Source organism: Podarcis pityusensis (genome assembly GCF_964106645.2).
Source record: "Podarcis pityusensis genome assembly, chromosome: 10".
Classification (NCBI taxonomy): domain Eukaryota; kingdom Metazoa; phylum Chordata; class Lepidosauria; order Squamata; family Lacertidae; genus Podarcis; species Podarcis pityusensis.
In genome coordinates, this window is record NC_138035.1 from 35505146 (window position 1) to 35521885 (window position 16740).

The window sequence follows — 16740 nt, forward strand, 5'->3', positions numbered from 1 at the left end:
TTGTTAGGCCTTTGCCTAAGGATAAACATGAAAAAATTTATACAATATGACAAAAATGGGGCAAACTGGAACAGATACACCCACTCACACCACAGCTGTGTTTTCGCTGCCTAGGGCATTGCTGCCCATAACTTCCCCATAGGAAAACAAAGCCTCTTATTACCTTTTGGGAAAGGCCCTTTTTCTCTTTGGTGTGCCACCATTATTAGAAGGACTGAGACAGAAAACAGGAGACAGAAGGAATCCTTTTTTGTTTCCTGTGTCTCTTAAGATTTTCTAGTAACCGCACCATACTTCATTGGGAGTATGTTTCACTGATCTCAGTGGAATTTATACCTGAGTAAACATGCATAGGATTAGGTTGCATGTCTTAAGACATCCCATTTTAATATCCTATAATACTTCAAAGCACACACACACACATGTTGCATTAGGATAAATGAGGGAAATTCAAAAATAAGTAAATTAGATTAATTTAAGTATGGTATATTTACTTACCTGTTTATTTTTTACTACAGAATACATAGAAACAGGAAATGCCACAGTTGCAGAGGAACCAATAGAGGAATGTCCAGTGACAAATCATCAATCCTGTGTTTTGTCTCCAGAGGTTTCTCCTACGCAAACAAATAAAAGTAAATACTCTCTAAGAATTATTCCATAATAAAGTATGTTACAGAACTATTGAGAAGCACAGTCATTGTGAAATTTTACATCTCATCTAGATGAACAGTTCTGTAGTGTCAATGAAAGTCAAATATATTCTAACTAACTCGCTTACTTTGAATGTGTTAAAGCATGGAAATGTGATAATCAATATTTCTTTATGTCCTACCAGGAGCACTCCATATGTTGGAGGCTAGTCAAATAGCTGACTTGTACTGGTTGTTGTCTGGCAAGAATTCAGACCCATCTTTACTCTTTAGAAAGTCAGTCATCATTAGTGTGGTTATTTCCTTGGCTTCTTGCAGCCCTTTACCGTCAAACAATCCAATAACCTTTTGCTACAAGTTATAATTTGTAGCACTCAATTTCCCTTTCCACACCCTGCTTTACCTTAAACATCTCTTGCTGCCAATTGCCTTATTAGCGGGGGGAGGGCAGCTTGGTGAGGATCCAGGTTTGGTATTGGTGTAGTGCATCAATCTCTTCCTGTGCAGCATCCTTCCACAGATGAGCACCAGTGGCTGGTATCTGCTCAGTATCTTCCCAGGTGGAAGGTTCTAGGGGTTGTATCTTGTGAGGTAGGACAGTCGTGGAGCTGGAATACCTTTGTTGGGTCTCATTGAGCACCTGCCAATCTGGCTGTGAAACCTCATCCATCTCCTCATCACTCTTTAAGGCAGGGATCTTGTCATCAGTCTCCTCCCCTCTGGTTGCACTGCTTATTGGAATCTGCAGATGTGGACTACAGCCGTAACTCTTGTTATGTCAGTCTTCGGTTGCGTTTTTTCAGGATATGAACGCGGCAAACCCAGAAGTGTATACTTCCGGGATTCGCCGCACGCACATTCACAGAAGCACTCTGTGCACCTCGTGTGAGCGCAGAAGCACTCTATTGCGCTGCACCTGTGGGCAGAAGCGGCGCTCTAGTTGCGGACTTTTCGGGGTGCGAACGGCACTCCGGAACAGATCAAGTCCATAACTAGAGGTACCATACCATACAGAGGTATTATACATCAATTCATGGCTTGTTTTTCTTCCTCTGACTCATCTGAAAAGTCTGCCACCATTGCTTTCTTGTCAGCTTTCCTGTGTTCATCAAAATGAACCACATGTCTTGTGCTAACTTTCCCAGTACTCAATTCTATGACTTTGTATCCTTTGCTTCCTGGAGCATAGCCAATCTGGATAGTCTCTTTTGCTCTGGAATCTAACTTGTGGTACAGAGACATAGACAGTACTGCCAAACACACACATGTGTGTGACAGGTTAGGTACTCTTCAGTGCAAAAGTTCAAAAGGTGTATGTGTTGTTTCCTTGGTTGGCAGTTTGTTTTGGAGATATATTGCAGTGGCTGCTGCATCTCCACATGTGCATTTGGGAAGACCAGAGTCATTCAGCATGCACCTAGCAATTTCCAGATCTAAACTTTCTAACACGCCTCTCTTGTTTTATGCCTTCCTTACTCAGGAGAGTTTTAATGTGGTGCTAATTTCAAAAAAAAAAACAACTGAGTACATCTGAGTGATGGGAATGTACTTTTGATCTGGAGGTTATACTTGTGCTGGCTATGGAGTGAAAGTGTGGAAAGCAGAGCTCATCCACAGCTCAAAAACCCATTTCTGAAACCCAGTGAAAATCAATAAAAAGTATGGTGCTTCTGAACATGTGAAGTTTTCCAAAAGTGAAAATAACACAGCCAATCCTGTCTGAATGAGGCAAAGCGAGTCCTATGTTTAAATCAGGACAGAGAACAAATTTTCATGGTCTTTTGCTAAAGTCCTGACTTCTAGAAGAATGCCCAAGGAGAGTATTTAAATAAGAATTAACTTCTGAGCAGTTTACATGTTTACAGAGAGAGGCCATCAAGTTGCCAACTCTTAATCTATTTCTAAGGTTAGACCATGCTTAACACAACAATTTTATATTATATTTAGACTTGTTTTGCTTGGCTTACTACACTGACAGGTTGTTTTGCTTTCTGTAAAGGTGAAGCTGTGACTGGGGAGTTGTCAAAACTACTGGATGAAATCAAACTGTGCCAAGAAAAGGATTATTCTTTGGAAGAGCTTTGTCATACTGTATCTGACCAGTATCTGGACAATGGTAGCAAAGTATCAGAAGAAGAACCAGTGATGAATGAAAGCCAATCCAAATCCAATATAGTAAGTAAGACAGAATATGGCTTAGTATCTGGCTATTAATAAATTGTCTAGTCTACACACACACATATGCACACACTTCAAATCCCACCACACTTGGCATAATCAAAAATTGTATACTAAATAAAGTAAATAAACTCGGCCCTACAGATGCTTTGAGACTACAATTCCCATCATCCCTGACCACTGGTCCTGTTAGCTAGGGATGATGGGAGTTGTATTCCAAAACATCTGGAGGGCCGAGTTTGCCTATGCCTGGGCTAACCAATCTGTTAATTATTTCAGAACAAATTAAGTTCTTAACCCGAGGTACCACTGTATTGCAGTAGAGGGGAATAGTGTTATCTAGTTCATTTTCTAGGATCTCTTCAGAATATCATTCTTGATTCCTGGAGTGTGGTGATCACACACAGGGCCCCCGGATGTTTGACGGTCTATTGACCCTGTGCCGCCACTGCGATTGCTTTTTCCGCTGCCACCATCCCGTATCTCACGGGAACACACGGAGTCCAGTCAGTTGTTAACATAAACAAATAATCAAGTTTATTTTTAAATACAGGAACAAGCTTATAGTTTCAGTTAATTTTTCTCTTGTCAGTTTCTTATTCTTAGTTCCTAACAACGCCAAACTGATTATTCCAACTATCTATCTGACTCCACCTAACAATTCCTCTCACTCTCTCACAATACAACTCTATCAACCCACTCCTAAACCTCCCTCTACCTTCTTCAACTCCCAAACCTCAACTCAACTCTACTGACTTTCAAAACCTCCCACTCTAACTTTTATTCCCCCCTTGCATTCTCATTGGCCAATCACATCACACCCATTTTAACCCTTTCCTTATGACCCATCCTAGGAGGCAAACGCCACATGGAGTTAAGAGCAGAAGATCAGGGACTTCATGGGTACTTCACGGGTATTGTACTGTTTGGACATAGATCTACATATTTGTTCTTTTCAAAACCCAGGGTAGATGAAATGACAAAAGGAAGCACCTAGACAGAGCTTCAAAATTCACACAAACACACAAACCAGCAATACACACACACACAGACATACTTGGTTGTATCCAAGTGTATTCTACTCAGAGAAGACCCATAAAAATTAATAGAACCAAGTTAGTTGTGTCCATTAATTTTAGTGGGTCTACTCTGAATTGGATCCAACCTGTTTACTCCTCCTTTTTTTATAAAAAGCACACAAAATAGAGATGTATATTTTTAGAACATCTTACTCGCCTTTGATATATTTTTAATCAAGTTTTGATCAAGATTGGATTTTCCCAGACTTCCCACTTCCATACACTATAAAGGGAAAGACATATTTCGAGTACAGTGGTACCTCGGGTTAAGAACTTAATTCGTTCTGGAGGTCCGTTCTTAACCTGAAACTGTTCTTAACCTGAGGTACCACTTTAGCTAATGGGGCCTCCTGCTGCCACCGCGCCACTGCCACACGATTTCTGTTCTCATCCTCAAGCAAAGTTCTTAACCCGAGGCACTATTTCTGGGTTAGTGGAGTCTGTAACCTGAAGCGTCTGTAACCCACTGTATCAGCACCATTTACTGTAGATTTTTTTACTTCTTCTTAAGGAAGGTATAAGGTTAGTTTTCTTTTAAGAACATGTTTTAATTGGTTTCAGTTACCTTTCTGGCTGCCCTTATTCTTGTAAAAATATCTGTATCTACCCTTTGCTCCAGATTCTATGCTTTCTTCTTCCCTTCTGCTAAAATCTAGCAGGGTGGCTCTGGTACTGGCATCAGCATCATTGTAGCAGTCAAGAATGCAACGATTTTTGCTGCATGAGCCAACTGCAGCATTCTAACGGAGCTAGACATCTCTTTTCCATTACTGTAGTGTTCTATGCTCCCCAAGGAACCTGCAGTGCAGTATGTCCTGTATTGTCCACTATGACAAACACATTTGTTTTAATTTCTCCTGGCACATTCTACAACATTTTACAATTTTTAATTATTATTTTTTTAGATCTTTACCCCACCTTTCAGCCCACAAGGGAACATCTAAATTAAAACATGGAATTACAATAAATATAACAATAATGCAAACAATGCAACAAAAACAAGACTAAAAAGCATACAATCACTTCTAAAGACAGCAATGAGAACATAAAACAGGTCCATTTCAAATGAGACAAAAACACAATAGGAGGTTAAAAATGCAAGGCATATTAAAAGCTTGACAAAATAAGAGATTATTTGTTACTCTTTTAAAACACAAAACAAAGGAAACAACTGAACCCAGCCGGATGGGTGAGGTATAAATAAATAAAATATCATAAAATATAATTAATTAATTAATTAATTAATTAATTATTACTATCATCATCATCATCATTATGAGGTAGTTACATAATTAGTGCCCAGCCATCCATACCTTAGAACAGAGCTTTCCAAACTTTTCATGTCGGTGACACACTTTTTAGACAAACATCATTTTGCGACACAGTAGTTCAGTTTTACAAGCAAGCCAGAGGTTAAACCCCTTTCAAGCCCCAGGAGTTTAGAAAGCTCTGCCTTAGAAAGTGATTCAGAGGAAGGCCTCAAATGAAGAGCAGAGACGGAAATTTATGGTTCAGTTTGAACATAACACTAAGCCACACTATGCTTTAGGAAGAACATACAAGCATGTAGGCTTCTGGAAAGGACATTGTGGTCACTTTGCTTCTCCTCATGCTGATGTGAGCTGAGCCATGGGCTCATGGGTTGTCTGCTGCAAATCAAGAACAAATTACACCTCATGGTTTGTCTAGAGTGAGACAAATCGCAGGACTAGAGGAGGAGCTAAGTGGCTGAAATCTCCTCTCTGAGCCTGAGCATTCGTGCTAAGTCATGGTTTGACTTAGTGTTACTTGCAAACTGGATCTTTGTAGCTGGAAACAGTCCTTTAGGCAACTTGGTCCCAAGTTGATTAGGTACTCACCAGCACTTTGAATTTCATGTAAAAATAAACTGGAAGCCAGCACAGATGATAAACAATGCATGTTATAAAGTACAGATCTTCCAGGAAGTGTAGACAACTCTGGCTGTTGCATTTTGCACCAGCTGAAGTTTCCCAATTTTATTAAAAGGTAGTTATAAAATCTAAGTGTGACCAGGGCATGAGCATCAGTGACCAGATCTCCACGAACAAAGAGAAAATGCAGTAGACGTTTGCCACATGCTTATTGTCCTGTGGCCTTGGTAAAGCACTATGCATTCAGTGTGTGAAAATGTGGATCAAATTCAATAGAGCTATCTCATAACTAAACCTTTCTGTGTTTGCATATAATGTATCTTAATTAGAAAATTGGCCCGATGTGGTTTTCCCCCTCTGTTTTTCTTGTAACATAGAAGGTCTAATAAATGCTATAGTACTTCTACTACTACTACTACTACTACTACTACTAAAATTTGTATACCACTCTTCATCCAAAGATCACAGGGTGGTTTGCAACATAAAAATACAAAATGAGAACAAAGTGCATAATAAAACAAAAACAAACCTCCTCCCTTCCCACAAATACATTTAAAAGGCCATAGAATGTTCATCTACCAATGGTCTGGTTATAGAGAAACATTTGCCTGCCATCTAAAAATCTGTAATGAAGGCCATTCTTGTGTTGCCACCCTCTGGACCTATTGCAGAGCAAGCACATAGTTGGTTGGTTCATATGGTAATAGATGGTCCTTGAGATATTGTGGGCTGTTTAAGTCTTTATAGGTCAAAACCAGCACTTTGAATTGGGCTTGGGAACTACTGTATTTGGCAGTCAGTACAGTCAGGCCAAATTAAATCATCTTGTCTCAGTGAGCAACCTGGTCAATGAATTCTGCACTAGCTAGAGTTTCTGAAGTGTCTTCAGAGGTAGCCCTATGTATATACTGTGTTGCAATATTGTAACCTACGTAGAGGTTACAAGAGCATACACAGATGTTAGGCTCTCCCTTCCAGGTATGGGTGCAGCTGGGCCACCAGGCAAAGCTGATGAAAGGCACTCCGCGCCACTGAGGCCACTTGAGCCTCCATCGACCAAAATCCTAGCAGGAATCAATAGATTCTAACCTGCTCCTTTGTGTATGGAACTTTTCCGTTCATAATCAAGGAATACTGTCAGAAGGTCACATGATACTGAAATACTTGTAGTTATAACCTTTATTCAGAAATATTTAATTAGGGGACAGTCCTACTAAATGTGCATAAAACTAGTGATGTGGAAAGAATAAAGCCCATGCCTACCTTTACAGTTCTTCCAAGTTCTATTAATATACTATTGATATATTATGTAGTATTGCTGTAGTATTTTATACTTGTTCTTGAGGTTAATGCAGGGTAAAAATACTGATCCTTTGTGAGAATATTTTTTTCTATGTCTGTGGATGATCAGTTGCTCTCTTAACATCGAATTTTGAAACTATAAATTTTATTTTCATCTGTCTATCACAGAAATCTAGTAAACCTGTTCTGTCTTTTTGCTCATAAGTCATTCTCTCCAAAGTAGTTAGAGCTAAATTCAAAGCAATATTGTAAAATTTAATATTTATGAAAGAGCTTAATTGGTTTTCTTGCAACCAAAGTGGAGCCAGTTCTAACTTATCATACAAACCTCATTTACTGGTTGAACTTGTAGACGTTAAATGTGATCCAGTTTGAGATCTCACCAACTAATCCAAAAATGTTGTTAAGAAACAATAAAAGAAGGACGTTTAGAGAGAAAAAACATTCTTAAAATTGTCCCAAACTAACATGGTGGGATTGTAATTATGGATTGTAATTAGCTAATACCCACCCCTAAAGTGCCACCATTTTGAAACACGTGGCATAAATAATATGTCATCAACCTGGGTACTTTCAGTTCAAACTTCTCATAATATTTTCCCAAGGGGGTTGCTGCAATCTTTGATCTCTTTCTGGTCCAGGATAGTTATATTTTACTGAAGCAGATTCCTAAAATCAATAAGGATTGATAACACCTGGAAGTAATAAACATGTACAAAAATAATAATATAGCATCAATAGAATGCTTAGCTAGTCAGATTATTTTTAAAGTATTTTCCAATAGGTGGCAGTCTGGTTCAATAATATAAAGAACAGCATCAGCCATTTTATAAAAGCCTTTAAAAATTATGTGGTTTTTTGTTAGATTGTTATAGAATTGACAGCAAAATATTTTTAAAATAAATATTTGATTTTTTAAAGAAGCAGCTATTCTGATAATACTAAACAAAATATAGACTAAAATATTGGAAAGAAAATTACATGTTGTCAAGTTTTAAGATGAACCAAATGAGTTTAACGAAAGCTAAAAAGATACAAACCAGCACAACTAGTATGCCACAGGAAGAATTTTACAGGGAAATGGATTATACGGCTTCTGTTGCAATCTCTCTCAAGCCCTAAAAAAACAGATGGAACTCTGTTGTAGGTTCCTTTTCTTCCCTTTAATAGCAAAGTAGGTATATGTATTTGCATGTCTCAATAGTTTGGAAGTAGAGTGAGTTTTCTACAAACCTTTTAAAATTTGTCACATTTATATCCCAATTTCCTCTGTGGAGATAAGAGCACAAGCCCTACTGGATCAGGCCAAAGGTCCATCTAGTCCAGCATATTGTTATCCCAGTTGCCCACATGCATGCCCCCCAACATTTTGGGATGGTAATTTGGGGCACCCCCACCACCCGCTGACCCCGTCACTAGCCGTCTCCCTGCTGCTGCCCCTTCCTTGCCCATGCACTCGCACCCCCTCCCTCTTACCTCCTCCTCCTCTGCAGCCTCTGGGGAACATCAGGAGAAGCAGCATGGACTGGCATGGCCTGCCAAAAGGCTGCCCCAGTGCAGTGCAGACCCAAGCAGCCTGGGGAAGGCTGCCCAGCCTTCACCAAGTCTCACAGCGCTTAAATGCTAGGATATTGGGTTATTTGTGATATGAAGGGAGAATATAAGCTACAAGGGGATTCCTGGGCTGCCTTATGCAAACCAGTCTGGCTGCCTGAGGGAAGAGCAGAGCTGTTAGCATTACAATAGAGAGCAGTTGAGGATCAACAACTCCTTGTCCCAGGTTGGACAACAGACTGGAGAGTTGGAAGGTTGCCAGGGTAACTGTTCTGGGGGGAGGGCAAGGGCCTCTGGGAAGAAGAAAGAGGAAGAAAGGCAGAGATCCATCTTGGTGAGGGTAAAGAAAGGACTGCTTGCCCTGCTGTGGACTATGCTGTAAGATCTGGGACCCCTCCATGCAGATGGAAGGTGTAAATAGGCGAATAAACCCTATTTCTTAAAGCACGACAGCCTCTATCATGTCTTCTTTTCTCAAAAGGGACACAGACCCCTGCGTGGGCACCTGAGATCCCATACACTCTTGCCAAAGCTTGGCAGAGAGAATATTTAATAATGAAGGGAAAATACAAACTGCAGAGGAATATCTGGGTTAGCCTAGGCCAGGGTTTCCCAAACCTGGGTCTCCAGCTGCTTTTTGCACTACAGTCCCCATCATTCCTGACCAGTGGTCCTGCTAGCTAGGGATGATGGGAGTTGTAGTCCAATAACAGCTGGAGACCCAAGTTTGGGGAACCCTGGCCTAGGCAAACCAGCTGTCTAGAAAAGTTCAGAGACATTAAGAAACAATGGAGTTCCATTAAGGCCATTGTGAATGTAATAGAACTATCCCTGCCCCTCTGTTCTGGAAGTGGACAGAGACAAGAGAAATAGAGCTGAGTGTCATCAGCTTACTGCTGACAACATACTCCAAACCTCCAGAAAAACCCACCCAGCAGTTTCAGGTAGATGTTAAACAATGTAGGGGATAAGATTGAGCCCTGCAGAACCCCACATTGAAGATTCCACAGGGCTGAAAAGCATTCCCCAAGCAACATCCTTGGGGAATGACCATCCAAGTAGAACTGGAACCAACATAAAGCGGTGCCACCTACCCCTAGCTCCAACAGTCACTCCAGAAGGACACCATGGTCAACGGTATTGAAAGCCATTGAGAGGTCAAGAAGAATTAACAGGGATATGTTTCCCTTGTCTCTGTCTGCACAGAGGTCATCATACAGGGTGAGCAAAGCAGTTTCTATGCTAGAACTGGGCCTAAACCCCGATTGAAATGGATCCAGAAAATCAGTTTCTTCCAAAAGCGCTGGATCTGGTCTGCAACCACTCACTCTAGAACCTTGCTCAGGAAAAGGAGATTAGCAACTCTCTGGTAGTTAGTTAGGTTTTCTGAATCCAGGAAAAGTCATATACAAACTGTTAATATACATAAATACAATACCTTAAGGTGCCCTTGCAAATATTTTAAAGTAGCTGTTGTACTGTATGAGTATTATTGTACTATTAATATCCTTTATTCCAGTAAGAGAAACAAGTGGATTAGAAAAGGACCAGTTGAGGGCAATGAAAATGATTATAGCCCATGTAGAGCTTATAAATGACAAAAGAGATTTTAAAAGCCAAAGATTATTCACTTTTGAAAGGGAAAGATTAAGAAGAGATATGATAGAGGTGGATAATGTAATGAATCTAACATTGCTGCCAAAACAAATTGGTCACTTCTGTTCCTTCTGTTGTATAATACCAGGGGTGCTGAATGAATTTATATGGCTACAGATGTAAAGTGCACAAAAGGAAAGCAATTCTTTCATTCATGTTATTCATCAAGCAGAAAATTTGCTTCAGTTTAATGTCATTGAATCAACAGGAAAAACTTGATCTTTCTGGTTTTTCTGTGCATTGCTCCAATTCAGCAGTAAATAGTGTGTTTTCACAGGAAAACACCAGTGGGGGGGGGGGGGAGGAGCACTCAGACAAGGATGTTTAAAGCACAGACCTGTGCCTGGAAACACAGCATAAAAGGAAGTCTGGATGAGCACTTAGTTTTTAGTATTTGTTCCAGTTATTTTCAGAGAGCAAGCAGGAGTGTAAGTATATTCTTTGTTTATCAGCATACCAACAAATATGTATATTTAACACAAAGAATGGTATAGAGTCCTGTAAATAATGCAGGAATGTATTAAATTATTTTATTAATAATGATTACATTATTAAAGCTGATGACTCAAGGTAGCTGTTTTACTACAATAATTTTTTTTAAGTGGCTAGGGGTTTCCTTCTCCTCTCTGCCCCTTCTATTGTGAGTGGAGCCAAAGGCTCATCTGCCATGTTTTGATTGTACATTCAAGCTGTCACTGACAACCTGGAGGCAACAGCTGTGCCCATGTATGCAGCTGAAATATTTAGAGCCTTCTCCTCCTATGTCAAAATATACTAGATGGTGAGATGTGTATTGGCTCCAGTGTTACAAGGTTTTTGTTCGTGTCAGTTTCCTAAGAAGAGCGAGCAACTTGAATTCTATGTTGGAAAAATGGTTCATGGGACCAGAATTGAGTTGTCAGGGTTAGGGCTGTAGAAATTAAGTTGGGATATTGGTCATGGTGGGCCAAGAAATCAGCTGGCAGGCAGCAATGCTAGTGAGGAGGCTCAGATAGCAGAGACATTGGGTCAGGAGCTGGAGGCAAAGCTAAGGGTAGCAAACCAGGCCTGCTCCAACACCAGTAAACCTTCTGAAGGCACAGGGACCTGTTTTTTGATCTGCTTCCTGAAGAACCAGCTTCCAATTAAAGAGGTGTTTTTCACTTTGGCAAAATTGGTAGATTGCCTGATAATCTCTAGGACTAGTGTGAGATATCAGTAATTTTACAGTGTTTTCAGTATCTGTGTTTGGGGGCAAATTGGTAGTCTATCAGCTTTTAAGTAGCAACATAAGAGCCTTGCTAGACCAGACCAAAGGCCTGTCTACTAGCACAGCATCATATCTTCCAACCCAAAATTGGTGGGAGCTCATAAGCAGACATGATGGGGGGGAAATGGCTGTCTTCACTGTTTTCCCACAGAATCCCATTTGCTGGTATTCCACTGAGTACCAGCAACTGATATTCAGAGGCATGTTTTTGCTGATCCTGGATAAAGTATACAGCTATCATGACTAGTTGACATTGATTATCCCCTGTGAATTTTTGTAGTTATCTTGTTGTAAACTGCCCTGTGACTTCCAGGTAGAGGGCGGTGTATAAGTTGAATTATTATCATTATCATCATCATCATTATTATTATTATTAAAGGTAAAGGACCCCTGACAGTTAAGTCCAGTTGTGAACGACTCTGGGGTTGTGGCTCTCATCTTTACTGGCCAAGGGAGCAGACAGTTTTTCTGGGTCATGTGGCCAGCATGACTAAGCCGCTTCTGGTGAAACCAGAGTGGTGCACGGAAACGCCGTTTATCTTCCCGCCAGAGTGGTACCTATTCATCTACTTGCACTTTGACGTGCTTTCGAACTGTTAGGTTGGCTATCTTGGACTGAGCAACGGGAGCTCACCTGTCGCGGGGATTCGAACCGCTGACCTTCCGATTGGCAAGCCCTAGGCTCAGTGGTGTAGACCACAGCGCCACCCGCATCCCTACTATTTATTAATAGTTCCCTTTTAAAGCCATCTAGGCTGGTGGCTATCACAACATCTCGTGAAAGCAAATTCCACAGTTTAACTGTGCATTGTGCAAAAGAAGTATTTTATTTTGTCTGTCCTGATTCAAGTATTATGAGAGATGGGGAAAAAACTTCTCTCTATCCACTTTTTTCATACCATGAATAATTTAATATACCTCTTAATCACCTTAAAGGCACATATTGAGACAATAATTTATCAGTAGCATATTTATCATGTTTTAAAACTAATTTAAAATATGATACTTTGACAAAATAGCTCATTATTTGTTGTCTTAAAATCTCTTCCTCCCTGTCAGTTTCCATCCTGCCAACTGCCATATGTTGTCTGTTGCAAAGTTCAACCTGTTGTCAAGGGACGATCAGAGGAAATAATGAAAAACAGCTGGTTGTTGTTCTCTTCAAAACTCTTTATCATTTTCTCTATTTCAATAGACTAACTTCCCACTCATGTAGCCCTTTCAGCATGTCAAGATATTGATTTAGAACTTTTTATTTGTTTCTTTAGTTAGTAAGTAGATAATAAAGTAGTGATAAATATATGATCCTGTATCTCTTTTATTCACAATTTAAATGGGGTTGAATCAAACACTCTTGAACAGCTGGATATCTACTCCATTTGCAATTATCAATGTAGAGAAAGAATAGTGACACTGCTATAAAGTAGTCTTGCAGAGAATGTAATGTTTCTTGGGGAAAAAATGATACAGTGTAAATAAATGTTATTTATTTGTGATAACATCTTCAGCCTTTAACTCCAGATAATTAAATGATGGACGTGTTGAGCATATTTTCAAAAAAATCAGATTTTTTATTTATTTATCTGAGCCATTTTGTAGGGCAAGGACATCTTCAGGAAGGAACTGACTGTACCCCCCCCCCCAAATGCAAATTAGAAGAAAAAAGCTGGCAAGAAGATAATAAAATTGTGACCATTGCCTACTCACTTGCCATATTATTTCTCTCACTTGTTTAATTTATGTTTCCTGTTGCAGCATGAAGAATAATGCATTTTCTATACTCTACCACCCACTTATCCACCCTCACTTCCACAGTGGAAAGCAAAGAAGGGAAACTGTTTTTGAGCCAATTTGCTTTCACCTAGGTTGTATTTCAGATCTACTATTGTTTATATGAATAGAATTCCCAGGGGGTCTGGCTGATAAAATGAGACAACAACTACATACTTACAAATAATTCAAAAAGAAGAGTTCCGAGGTTCTACTATAGGAATATTTTTGTTTGCTTTGAATTTATGCCTTTTAAAATCTCTGAAAGCCAAAAAGGCCTTTACATGTACAATAATATAGGGCTGTTGTTGATGTTGTTGTTGTCTTCCTCTGTTTCCCAGCTTCACAAGAAGACAGCACCTATGTAGAAGAAGCATATATCAGTAGATTAAAGGGAATCCTGAATTTTGCAGAAGTTGATAACAATTAAAAAGTTCTTCCCAATATGAGCAAAGATCCCCCAAATGAGTACCTGAAGTGTGGGAATGTGTGCAAAGAATATATCCCTCACTCTGTTTGATAAACATTATTACTCATTCTGATCTTTACTCAGATGAGGAAGCGGTGAATAAGTTCTTTTTCCATTGAAGTACGGTTATAACAGCAGAGAGAAATAAAGATGCCTTTGCTGCTTACAGTTGAGGAAAGCCTGCCCCACCACACAGATTAATAAAAGAGGGGCTCACTTTTCACCTAGCCCTCCTCTCAGCCACAGGTGTGATGAAATAACCAGGACAAACAGTGCAGTGGCACTTGGGCAGGATGGTGAATGGGCATCTTGTCCTTGCTCAGCCAGAGGATGTGATACTGGGTTAGGCTATGGACTAGGCAGCTCCAGGTTCTCCTGGAGGAAACTGATTTTCTAGCTCCATTTTAATCAGGATTTAGGCCCGGTTTTGGCACAGAAACCACTTTGGTTGCCCTGTGTGATGACCTGTTGGGAGAGAGACGGGGAAAGTGTCTCTGTTAATTCTCCTCGACCTCTCAGTGACTTTCAGTACCATTGACCATGGTTTACTTCTGGAGCGGCTGTCAGAGATAGGGGTGGGTGACACCGATTTGTGGTGGTTCTAGTCCTACTTGGATGGACATTTCCGGAGGGGGTTGCTTGGGGAGTGTTATTCAGCCCCCTGGAGGCTTCAGTGTGGGGTTCCTCAGGGTCTGATTTTATCCCCTATATTGTTTAACATCTACATGAAACCGCTGAGTGGACTGGTTAGCTGGGAAGTTGCCTGCTCTAAGGACTGGATACACAGCTTGGGGGTACTTTTGGATCCTTTGCTGTCACTTGAGGCCCAGGTGGCCTTAGTGGTATGAAGTATTTATGTTCAAGGTAATCCACCAGAATTTGGGTCATGTTCCCAGCTTCCTGATTCTTCTTAGGCCTCTAATTGATTTGTGTGTGCGTGTGTGTGTCCATTTCTGTCCAATTGTTCCTCAAGCTTCAGGGCAAGATCCTCTGTGGTAGTAGTGGCAAGACTTAGGGCTCTGTTTGCAGTTTGAGATATGTATTTTAGTTGATTAGAAAGGTTTTCAAATGGTGCCAAGAAGATGGTACAATCACCCATGAGGGCCTGGCGAAGTCTATCAATATAGGCACCCGAGTCTCTATCAGCCTCCATGACTGCTGCTGCTTTTGCACCTTTTGGAGGATGAGTGTTGCTTTTAGACATATTGGTATATGAGGCCTCACCTGAGTCCCCAGATAATGAGTCTTCAATTTGCTCTTGTATGTCAAGGTGTGCTGACTTGCTTTTATAAGCCATAAAATCATCAAATCATTGCCAGTAAGGTTTTTGCTATTTCAAAACCTATGGTTGTCCCTCAGTATGATTTTAGCCCTGTTGTGATTATGCTGTGTTATGTTGCCATTTAGCTTTGCAGCTAGCCATGCCTCCTATGATTATTATTTTTTTTAAAATCGTGAACAAATGCATTAAAGATCAGAACAACCCTATCTGCTTTACAGTGTAATTCTATACATGTATATTTAAAAGTAAGATTTTTAAAACTTATTTTCAGGTAAGTGTGCATCAAACTTCTATTTTAAATAAGGCCAAGCTAGAAATTCTCCATCCCCTGCCACACCAACTTTCAGAGAGAGGAAATTCACAGAATAGTTGGATAGAAGTGGGATTTTTTAAAAATATCAAATGGCCACTTTTTGTTGTTGTAATCATACTGATACGAGAGAAAGATAACCTTTACCAATTTCTTTTTTTAAAAAATGATGTTTATTGAGAATTTTAAAGTTACAAAGAAGAAAAAAAGAAAAGACAAGAGAAGGAGAAAAAGAGAGAAAGAAGTAAATAAACATAACAATTAAACAATACAGATCAATAAAAACCAAAGTCAAAAAAAATAACAAAACACACAATGCATCTAAATCAAAAAACAAAAATAAACAAACAATTAAAAAACAAGTCTAATATTCCCAAATCCTTAACTTTCATTAACTTATTTCAACGACCTCCTCACACCTCCCTTTTTTGTATTCTAGTTGTTAATTATCTCAGCAAATCCTTTCCATCTTTCACAATATTCTGTCATTTAAATTACCTTAATCTATTTTAACCTTATCTTACCCTAAAAAACCTTAAAACTTAAAACTTAAATCTTATATATACCAAATTCTTTTAACCATAACATATTCTTACATAATTCTTTTTGACATTTCTGCTAAAGCCAAATAATTTCATTCCAACATTTTTCTAATACTCATTAATTTTACAATACTTTTCTAAATAAATTTTGAAACTTTCTTCCAATCTTCATCCATCGTCTCTTCTTCCTGGTCTTGGGTTTTGTCAGTCCTTTCTCGTCCATCTAATCCATCAACCTGGTGCTCTTATGTCCGAGGCTCTTAAGTCTTTTCCATGTCCCTTCTGCAGGTCTTCTTCTTGTTTATACCTGCCCTTTACTTTGTCTTTTGTTGATCTTTTTCTTATTTTCTTTCCTTTCTCATTGGGGGGTAGGTCTCGGGAGGACTCCAATCCAAAAGTATCTCCATCTCTCCTCAGCAGGTCAGCCCATTCCCCACAGTCCCATTCCTCACAGTCAACACTGTAATCCAGAAAGTATTTAAAAGCATGTTTCAAAGTCTTTCCAAAATTAAGAGCCCTCACAACTCCAGACCCCCTCTGGTCCACTCCAGATTCAAACTTCAAGAACAGCGGCTTATACTCCTGCAAGGCCTCGGATCTCTCCATTTGTGTTATTTGAGGTTCAACAGCAACCTCCTCCATTTTCTTCTGCACTTGCGCTTGCCCTATCAAAACAGATTCCTGGGCTCGTTCCTGAATGGTTTCTATATGGGTATTCGCCGTTTGTCCAAAGTTTTTAACTGCAACAGTCATCAAATACATCTTCTCATGCATCTGCTCCAGCAAAGCACTTGTCTTGCAAAA

At 39.7% G+C, this 16740-nt stretch overlaps 1 protein-coding gene across 6 annotated transcripts in view; it reads left to right on the forward strand.

The window, feature by feature from the left end:
- Positions 1 to 16740, forward strand: part of ANKS1B (ankyrin repeat and sterile alpha motif domain containing 1B) — a 353409-nt gene that overhangs the window by 49529 nt on the left and 287140 nt on the right. For all 6 annotated transcript variants that reach the window (XM_081022470.1, XM_081022465.1, XM_081022475.1 and 3 more), the window contains 2 exons: positions 519 to 635; positions 2653 to 2828. In XM_081022470.1, the coding sequence (XP_080878596.1) occupies positions 519 to 635; positions 2653 to 2828 (293 nt within the window). The remainder of the gene's footprint in view (positions 1 to 518; positions 636 to 2652; positions 2829 to 16740) is intronic.